At 31.6% G+C, this 11144-nt stretch overlaps 2 protein-coding genes across 2 annotated transcripts; one reads left to right on the top strand and one right to left on the bottom strand.

The window, feature by feature from the left end:
* Positions 1–22: 22 nt before the first annotated feature.
* On the bottom strand, positions 23–3336 carry LOC109599512 (methionine aminopeptidase 1D, mitochondrial). Its single transcript, XM_020015509.2, has 5 exons — positions 3119–3336; positions 857–1073; positions 614–805; positions 295–556; positions 23–241 (listed from the first exon to the last, which is right to left on the bottom strand). Exons 1-5 carry the CDS (start codon positions 3175–3177, stop codon positions 42–44), a joined length of 930 nt encoding a protein of 309 aa, XP_019871068.1. The 5' UTR covers positions 3178–3336; the 3' UTR covers positions 23–41.
* A 518-nt stretch (positions 3337–3854) lies between these two features.
* On the top strand, positions 3855–10805 carry LOC109599519 (bone morphogenetic protein receptor type-2). The gene is made up of 7 exons (XM_020015523.2): positions 3855–4011; positions 4239–4502; positions 6629–7003; positions 7062–7306; positions 7359–7611; positions 7673–7956; positions 8018–10805. Exons 2-7 carry the CDS (start codon positions 4262–4264, stop codon positions 9041–9043), a joined length of 2424 nt encoding a protein of 807 aa, XP_019871082.1. The 5' UTR covers positions 3855–4011; positions 4239–4261; the 3' UTR covers positions 9044–10805.
* Positions 10806–11144: the final 339 nt, after the last annotated feature.

Below are 11144 nucleotides of genomic sequence, written 5' to 3'. Positions count from 1 at the left end.
TAAAATGAAAAAAAACTTACGGTTCTAAAATAAAAAATTTATTATTGGCTGGGTTGAGTAAGAATCTCACAACCATCGGGCGTAACTAAAATAGTGTGTTCAAACTGCGCAGTTCTGGCTGAATCCGCCGTTATGGCTGTCCAATCGTCTTCCAGGATGTCTATCAACTGACCGCCTTGCGTTAGAATAGGTTCTATGGTGAACGTCATTCCCACCTCCATCCTTCCCGGATAACGACTTTCTGGAATTTTTTTTGTTTGACTGAAGTCGGAGAAATCTTTTATGAAAACTTACTTATGTGATAAATATCTGGTGGCCCGTGGAAGTAGTGACCGATGCCGTGTCCTATAAATGCCGGAATTATTTGAAATCCCATGGAGGCCGCTTTGTCTTGTATCACGGAGCCTATGTCTCTGAACCAGGCACCGGGTTTACAAACACTTATCCCCTCGTATAAACATTTTTCCGTGGCTTCGACTAGTTTTTTGCCTGGTTCGTCTACGTTGCCTACCAGAAATGTTTTGGAACAATCTCCGTGGTACCCATTGAGGAATACCTAAAAAAGTAATAAATAAAAAATGAAACGGGCTAAGGAATACAATTTGATAGTCACAGTTATGTCAACATTAATTATGTCCCCATCGATTAGCTTTCTATCATCGGGAATTCCGTGACACGCAACATTATTTACAGATGTACAAATGGACTTTGGGAAGAAATTGTAGTTTAGGGGAGACGGATATGCGTTGTTTTTAATAATGAGATCGTGAGCAAAATTGTCCAAGTCTTCCGTTGATACGCCTGGCTGAAAAATATATATTAATAAAATAAAATTATTGTTATTTTTAGTGTCTACCTTGATGACATGTTCGATTTGCTGAAGAACATTGGCAGCCAAACGACAAGAATTTATCATGGACAAAATCTGAGAGGAATTCTTTATCTCAGGTGAACTGATTGGTTGGTCTGGAATTCCAGTTTTGTAATAGCTGGGTGTCGGGATGTTGTTGGGTACTAGGTTGCTTGCTGATACATTTCCTGGTTTCACGATTTCGTATTTTCCAAAATCTACCCTGAAATATTTTTAAATACAGTAATTATTATAAAAGGGGCATTTTTTAGCAACAAAATATATTTTTATTGTGAAGAAATTTAGTTTTCAATTTTATAAAATTAAATTATTAGATTATTTTAAAAGTTGAAGCACCCAACTTTTGACGCAAAAAGTATACCAAAACCCTGAATGGGGATCAAATGATATCACATTAAAAAAGAGCTTTAAACCCCCATACATTGCTGGTTAGGTTTTGATAAGCGATCCACTCGTTTAGAAAATTTGAAATTTCAACAATATGTTTGATGAAAAATTGAAAATTTAGTTTTAGTTGGTATTATTTAAGTTTATGCTCAATCTGTTGTAGGTCAACTGCAATGGAGTTTCCATAAATACCAGTCCATACATTTAATTGGGGGCTACTATGTGTGTTTCTCATGGAAAATCTTCAGGAGGAAAGTGTCGGGATGGACAGAGGAATAGCACACATTACTATCTTAACGTCAATTAGGAAACGCACACCTTTAATTAAATGTAAATCAAAATATTCTATATTTAAAATATAGAATTATTATTTCTTCCATTTTTTATTTTGTACCCAAATCAAAATAATTAATAATAATAATTACTACTTAAATTAAATTTTAAAGAAAATAAATATGAAATGTGGCTGATTACAGAAATGCACACTTTTGAAAAATATATATTTGTTAAATAAATTTAAAGAAAATTTTGTTGGGTATCTTTTGTTCGTTATAACCACTTGCAAACGATGAGGCAAAGATTCAATGAAATATAGGCAATAGTCGTTTGAAATTAAATTTCACTACTCTTCAATTAATAACTACAATTCATCTAAATCTGATGCTTTTTGACGTTTTAATCGATATTGCATGTCGTTTCACAAGTTTTCAATTGTATTTAGATCTGAAGTTTATGCTGGCCAATCGAAAATTTCAACATTTTTATCTTTTAATCAACTTTGGAAGCATACTTTGTATCATTATCACGCATAAAAATCCAATCAATTGATAAATTATCGTTGGCTAGTGGTTCCATCACATCTCTTATGATGTCTCTATAAACGAAATGGTCCATTTTACTAATAATTTTTTGTAATGGTCCTATATTATGCCAAAGAAAGAAACCCCAAACCAAAACTTCCTCCGCCGTCTTTCAATGTTCTTGTGGTTTATTTGGAATCCAAACTTTTATTAGGAGGATGATGATTGTTCTGCTAAACACACTGATATTGTATGACCCAATTAATTTCAGGACGAGAAAACATAACGTTTACTGATTTTTCCAATTTGTCTGTCAATAAAAGGGAGTTGTTTTTTTGTTAAGGCATTATTGTAAGTATTGTAAACCATTTTTTAAATTCATCATAAGTTTTTAACCATATAAGCAATATTTAGTTAGACCTATTATTTTCCTCTTCTTTGGAGAGCAACGTTTCGTTCTTCTCATTGAAAGTGAATTTATTTAATAAAATAATATAAATCCTACTAAGAATAAATTCTAACTATTAATAGTATTATTAAATACATACACAAAATATAAATACATTTAAATATGCTATTTTTTTGGACAGCCAAATCACACTAATACATGAGTTTATTCTCTGACGTTTATAAAATAAAAAAGTATAGAAATATTGAAATATATTTTTTTATATTGACTGGACAAAATTTGAATTAAATCCTCATGAAATATATTACAAAATGTTTTATTTTAAATTTTTTGCTATTTCTCTGACAACCACAACCCAATTTTTGAGTTTTTTTGTTAAATGTGGTCCTTAAAATTTTCTAAACTAGTGGATCGATTTTCAAAAACTAACCAGCAAATGTATAAGGAATTAATGAGGTGTCATTTGACCCACATTCTCTTTAACAAAATTTGGGGGATGACACCCTCACTACCTACTACATTTCTTAAAATCTAAAGTATACCATATGCGTCTCAAAAAAACAAACGAGAATAGTGTAAGGCAACCTTTAGAATGTTGTGAACAGAACTATAACCTAACTTTTACATAGAAAAATCAATAATAAAACTTACTTTTTCTTTGACCAAAACTGTCGCTTCAGTACACTGGCAACTACATTTCGAGAGCTCATATCTCTAGATTATGTATTTATTAAAATCAAATCGATAATTTATTTATAATTTGGGCTCTATTAAATTAAGCAACATTAGATTGTATAAAGCTTGACGTACACTTCAAGGAAGTTAGTCCATAAAATGTAAAAAATGTTGTTCATTTTAACTTCCGTCCATGTTTATTATAATCATTAATATTAACATCTAAAATAATTATATATTTACTTATGTTAACTAAATATTAGGATAACATTACAGTTTGATCAGTAGATTCAAATGAATCGGGATACTAGAACAAAATTGAAATAAGTGCTTATTTTCAGATATCAGATGTTTTTGTTTTTGTACTTAAAATTTATGAGTCATTACTAATTTTGCAACAAAAGGAAATATATACAATTAATAATTTATAAATTTTTAGAATTTTATTAATATGTATTCACCTACATTAAGATGCGCATTTTATTGACTTTCTGATAAGCGCTAATGATGATGCGATTAAGATTATAACCACTGCAACGCCAATAAATAATCTATAATGATTATTGAAACATAACGTAACAGAACATGTTTTAGCGATTTGTACCGTTAAATTAATGTGTGCAATTAATTTAGTGCGGAGCCGGGGACCTGCGTACGGCGGCACGGCGCCTCAGAGACGGCGTCTGTCATTTTTCGCGGTCACGTGACAGTTGTGAAGGCGGCGACAAGATATTGTTGTGATAAAAATGCACAGCTAGTGCGATGTTTTCTGTAGCGATTCCGCGGGTTCAGAGTTCATTCGACGTCGGTAAATGATAATGTGTTTATTATCTGCGACAAAACATTAATTATAGTGGCAACATGTCTAGGTAATTGTTTGTTCGGATACTCATGTGCGACAGTGCGAATTGTGTCATTTTTCTTGCGGAGTAACCGTGTCGATTTTCAGACCAATAGCGAAACATTACATAAATAAACATTGGTTTTTGAGCTATAACGAAATCGTAAATATTTGCGCAGTGTCGACATAAACAAAATTCCCACAACATTTTTATTAGATATTTAACTGGTCTAATTGGACTTTTGTGCATTTCAGAATGGTGCAAATCTAATTTGAAAATGAAGATAACAATGTTGATTTTAGTATTGTTATTTAACGTTGGGCTTGCACTCGCCAAAGAAGAATTACGCTGTGCAAACTCTGTTAACAACAATGGTCACTTCATCGAAGATGTTACCTCAGAAGATGGCACTTCAGAGGACTCAGTATCAGAGTCACCGTACATCAACTGCCCCAGCAACTATTGTTACACATTTTGGAAAGAAGACCTAACCAATGGCAGTATTATAATTAGACAAGGTAATGTTTATGTAATTTGATTCAATTAATTATTATCTTTGCTATATCAATTATGTTCATATGTATCACTCATTCAATTCATGTAAAGATAAGCATATATTAGTACAAAAATATAAAAGAACGTGTATGTATGTATATATTTATAAATTTTATTGATGAATAAACAACTAATTATATTTGCAAATTTGCACTTTATTATTCTTGTTTAAGAGATAATTAATTGAAATGAAAAATTTCAAATGCTGCAGGCAGCTTGTTGAGCATATTTTTTAAACAAACAATATCAAGGTCATAATAAATTATTTTAATTAGTTTGAACTATAAATGTAACAATTTTTTCATGGTTTCATGTGTTACTTAAATGTTCACTTAAATTCATAAAATATTTTCTATTTAGAAGAGGGAAAATATCAAATAAAAATATTTGTGTGGTAAACTGCTAAAATTCAAATGATTTTATTGCATTTCATATTTGAGTAAATACTAAAAACCATTCCCATGAAGTGAATATTTTTATGATTGACTGATATGATTGTTAAATTATATTATATGCCTCCTAGGAAATAAAATCTTAGTTTTTATTGCCTTCTAAACACTTGCTTTATGATGAAATTATTTCATAATTTCTAAGAATACACATGGAGTACTTAATGTTCAATAAAATTTTAAAAGTATTACGAACACCACAATTTTGCCAGATGGTATTTTTTGTAACACACTTTAAGTAGTCATATTCATTCAAGCTTATAAGTGCTCTTAACTTTTTGTCCTGTGCAATAATTCATCTCAAGTGTGTGCATTTGGTTATTTCTAAAGAAATTCTATAAAAAATACAAAAATGTGTGTATTTTATATAAAGCAACTAGATCTGGACTATGACAAAATACTGAAATGTTATTATTTAATTTGTTTGATGCTTTTATTGACTAAAAATCTATATTTTCTGCAAAAATTTGCGAAAATCAAATTCAAATTTATTATAGTTTATAATTAATTTTATGTAATTTTTCAGAGAATTTTATTTCCATATTTTTTTAGTAGATTTTATAAATATTTGTCTAAACTCAAAAATGGAGAATTATTATTAAAAAAGTTTGCTCTCCATTTTTAAGTTGTTTTTGGTACAAGTTCAAATATTAAAATTAGAAAATAAAACTATTTAATGTATCTATCTATATACTTATTGTTTTGTTAAAAAATTTTATTAACTAAAACAGTTTTTATCTAATAATTTTATAAATATTTTTTAAGTTTCATAAATGGAGAAAAATTGTTAAAGAAATTTGCTTTCCATTTTTAAGTTTATTTTTAATACAAGTTCGAATCTAAAAAATGGGAGAATATTCAAGAAATTATGTTGAGAATGTTTTTAAATAAAATGGTTTAATTAATTAATTAAAGAAGTTCTTCCTCTATTTTTTAATAGAAATTCAAACATAAACCATGTTTTTTTTTATATACTTATTGTCCACAAAAATAATGGGAAAAAATTTTAAAAAATTGTTAAAAATTGTTATTAAATAAAATATTATCTATATATAATAATCACAATCTATATATTTTTTTAGAAAATTTTATAAATATACTTTAAAAATCAAAAATGGAGAATAATTATTAAAGAAATTTGCTGTCAATTTTCAAGTTTTTTTTTAATAAGTTTAAATTTAAAAAATGAAAAATAAAACCACTTAATGTTTTTGTGTACTTATTATATGATCTAATAATTGATAAAAATATCAACAATAATATTACATTGATTTTATATATTATGGCATTAAATATTAATTGTCAGATTAAATGTTTAGTGATAAAGTTGAACCAAAATTAAAAAAAAAAATAAGTTTCAAAAGGATATAAAGAATTTTATAATTAAAAAATAAAATATTTTAACACGTTTCATTTGGACTAGACTAGGTTAGATTTTTAAACTGATTTACGTCTTAAAATTTAATAAATTTAGAATACAATAAGCGGTTTTAATGCCGTTATAAATCTAATGATATGTTAAATTGATTTGTAATGTTCGTATCCAATATGAAGCACAAAATTTTTTCATACACAAGTCTTGAAATTTAGTGTTGTGTTCTTCCTTTGGGTGATCAAAATTTAGCATAATTCCTCTTCAGGTTGTTGGCACGCCTCCGGCAAACCGAACGAATGCGACCGTGCGGAATGCATAGCGGACAAGGAGCCTCCAAAGGCAATGAAAGACGCGAAGTTCTGTTGTTGCTCGGACCACATGTGCAACATCAACTTCACCGACGCCTATGTACCAGTTAACGAAACCGCACCTCCAGTAGTGGCGGCCGCCCTAGGTAACAGCACTATATATGTTTATGGACTGGCGACATCGTTTGTATTCATATGCATGATTATATTGCTTTTCGCCTATAAACGGTGCAAATTCACGCCGAAGAAATTCGACGTGGAAAACCAAGAGGATGGTGTAAACTCGCAAACCAGCTACAGCTTGGACGATTTGAAATTGGAAACTGTCATTGGTAGGTGTTGTCCAGTTGTTTTCGAATCGAAAAAATGCAAATTTATTCGTATCTGCAGGTCAGGGTAGATACGGTTGTGTGTGGCGGGGCGTGATCGAAGATCAGGAAGTCGCCGTTAAAGTGTTCCAGGCCCACAACAGGAATTACTTTTTGAACGAAAGTGAAATGTACAAAATAGCGGGTGAACACAGCACCCTGTTAAAGTGCCTAGGCAGTGGTGAATATCAGGTTAATCCGAACGGACCTACCGACTACCTCTTGCTGCTCAGTCTGGAACAGGAGTGTTTGCAAGAATATCTAAAGGTAATCGAATGCATGTGGAACATATTTTGTTTACTGATAGTTGTTTTAACAGGCACACACCCTGGACTTGCCCACCTTGTCCAAAATGAGTTTGGGAGTTGCCAAGGGTTTGGCTCACTTGCACTGCGATTTGGGCAAACCATGTATAGTGCACAGGGATCTGAACACAAAAAACATATTAGTCAGGGCTGATTTGTCTTGTGTGATCAGCGACTTGGGTTTGGCCCTCATACCTAGAAGAGCTGAGAATAAAGCTTTCAGTGAAGCTGGAACATTGAGATATATGGCACCTGAAGTTTTAGAAGGTTAGCACGGATATTATGTTATTTTATGAGATACTGATACGATTATAAATATTTCTAACAGGTGCCGTCAACTTAAGAGACTGCGAAAGTGCTTTAAAACAAATCGACGTCTATGCATTGGGTTTAATTTTGTGGGAACTAGGAACAAGATGTACTGACATGCAAAATGCCGAACCCCACCCCTATTTACCACCTTTTGCTAAGGAGACAGGTGAAAACCCGTCATTGGAGCAGATGCAAACACTTGTCAGCCGAAGGAAAGCCAGACCTTTGTGGCCACCGTCTTGGAAGAACACCGCAGCCGCGAGACTTTTATGTGAAACATCTGAAGACTGCTGGGACCAGGCAAGACATTTTGTTTTGTTGTTTATACATTTTTATTAATTTTTGCATTGTTGATTTTCAGGATGCTGAAGCTAGACTGACAGCGTTATGCGTTGTGGAAAGATTACTTGAACTGCCCCACCTAAAAGGAAGAATCTTACATCCTTTGCATCCTCCGGCAAGTCCCACCCCGTTGATAAATAATAATCACCTCCATGATCATCCTACAATCGACGCATCAGTGGGTACCATAGAGACACTGCTCTCTCCATCTGAGGAACACTGTAAGAACTCTAACCAATTGGCAGCTTGTATGAATCCCATGCAACCATATCAAGGAAGAAATCCGTGTTTAGAAAGAAATCTACTGACAGGATCTAGTGATAATTTACTTATTGATAAATCGTCGAAACACTGCACTAGCTCGGAATCGCAAAATTTAATCACCAACGACTATCTAAACTTCCAGATCAACCACAGAGCTGCACCAATACCATATTTACAAAATGCGGTACACGACTGTCCAAAACAACCTAACGTAGTACAAGAAACTGCCATTAAGCCTAAGTTCAAGTGGTACCGTTTTAAGAAGCTGTTCAACAGCAAAAAACACTTATCCAATGATCACCAATGTAAGGACACTCAGGTTAAACTAAACAGTAAATTAGTTAACGGATTCGGTAAAAATGGAGTCACGACATCGCTACTGGGAAACAAGGATACTGTCAGACCCTCCACGCTGCCACTCTCTGTGGCCAAACCCGTGGACACAACAAACAGCGGTGTCACGCAGATTTTGAAGCGCCGAAACAGTTTGTCACGTCAACGATCGCTCGAACAGTTCAATGAAGTGTTTTCGTCCACCAGCGACTTGTCACGACTGAAAGATCCGTCGATGAGGGTGAAAACGCCGGGCGATGTTCCGCCATCCGTCAGAAGGACGAGGGGCAAGGCGGCCGCCGAGTCGGCCGCGAGGTATTCATTGTACGATGACAGTATAATGTGCAGAGGTCAGTGGGGAAGCGCCCCCGACCTAGAGCCGCCTGCACCTCTTAAACCCCCGCAACTGAACGACCTACAGGATAGGGATAGCGTGAGTAGTTTCTAGAATTCAAAATCTATCAAAATAGGGCGACTGCCACTGTCATCAAACAGTACATAATTTCTGTGTGTGTTTTCAATAAATGATGCGGGAACATTTATTAAACTTGTTCACCCTAAATACAAAAATATATATATACATAGGTATATGTATGTAATTTAAATATAGACAACTAGTTCATATACCAAAAATATATATAAGTATTTACCGAATTGATATTTATTAAAAGAAATTAGGTACTACTTGAAATTGAAATATTTGAGTTCATAGTTTTTTTATTAATGTCTAATGTTTATAAATATCTTAAAAAGAAACTCAGACTTGATGTCCTTTATGTGTAGTTTATTAAGAAATATTAGGCCAAAGGTTTTTATATCGAAATTAAGCCAAAGAAATTTATAAAATTAATTTTTATTGGCAATAAGCGTTTAGGTCTCATTAGTGTAAAAAAAAAACTATAGGAAAAATTGTGTAAACAAAAATTAGCCTGGCCTAATGAAAATATTTAAACAATTTGTGTACTAAGTGCAGAAGTGACAAAATTCTTTATGTAAATTGAATATAAATATGTAATTGGGTACGTTCTTTTATATAATATATTATAAAGGGGCTGACTTCTTAAATTAACATTTTGATTAATTAAAAAGATATGTGTTAGATTTAAGTGTCTGTTTGTGTTATTTGGTTGATGCATCTATAAGAGGCAGCCTCCGAAATTTTTACCGTCTTTATAACTACAACAAAGTGCAATTAACCCACTCAGGGTATACTTATTTAATGAAGGCCACATTATTTAAGTGAATTTGAAATTCAACATCACTCAAAAAATAAAGGCCATACTCTCAGTGTACTGTCATTTAAGAGAAATGTACCTACATTCATTTAAATAATAAATTAATTGACAACTGATTTAATAAACACAGTATATGCTGCGTTTTTTAAAAATATATTGATTTAGGTACAAATTTAAAGAACAAATTGTAGTTATTCCTTCTATACTGAGTATGCAATACTGTATTCTAGTGATGATCATATACCTGAAGTCCTTGTATTTCAAAAAATATATATATGTTAAAATGTCACTTAAACAAGGTGATGAGTGACCAATGTAATTAATAATAGAAAATGAATTAATTTTATCAATGATAACCAAAAGATAATCTATTCCCAAATGTTCAATGACTATTATATTGGTCGCTAATAACCACGTATTTAATTATGTATAAGACACCACATCACATTTTTGTTTACAATGTATTTTTTTGATACGTCACTTTTTTGTATTAACCAAAAAGTAATATGTAACTAAAAGAGCACAATGTTTTTATTTGAGGTATCCTCGATAATTAGTAATATTTAAATTACATAATCACGTTTAGATGTAAGTTAATTTAGGAACCCCTAATTCACACTAATTGGTAGATAATCTTAAAAATCTGTGATTTTACTTTAAATTGATTTGTTAAAAATGATATTATTTATTTGGCTGTGTAATTTGCGTGTGAATTCACATTCCCCCCCACTTTAGTAATTTTATAATTTTTTGGGAAAAAATGGACCCCAGATGTACTTTACGACATTTAATATTTTGCTTATTGTCCCATATGCAATGCAGACTGTACTAACATGGCATAGTAAAGTATGTCAATAGATTTCCTTATTTTTTGTAAATATAATTAATTCCGTTTTGAAAACATTAATATTAAATACATATTATGTATATTTAAAAGTAATATATATTTAATAAAACGAAGTGTTTACCTGTAAATTGTTTTATTATAATCCCTAAAATGTAACATGTATACATATACATTTAAATAATAAATACAATGTATTACATATTGTCAACAATGTTTATTCCAATTTACAATAACTTTTTTACAATTTTTAAGTTTTCCAGCTTTTCTTTAATATTCGCCTGATTCAAGGCATCCATGAAATGCTGACCAGTAATCTTTCTACATATTACTTTATTTGGAGGAAGTTCAGACAGGTACGAAATTACATTATCATCATTAAATTCGTTACTAGTTCATTTAAAGGGATATGTAGGGCGCTTGGAACCAAATTGTGAATATCTAATCCGCAAAAGTTTTCAGTCTGATCC

This window comes from Aethina tumida, chromosome 1, assembly GCF_024364675.1.
Source record: "Aethina tumida isolate Nest 87 chromosome 1, icAetTumi1.1, whole genome shotgun sequence".
NCBI lineage: Eukaryota > Metazoa > Arthropoda > Insecta > Coleoptera > Nitidulidae > Aethina > Aethina tumida.
Note: the sequence above shows the minus strand (reverse complement) of the source record. Positions and strands in the feature narration are given on the sequence as shown.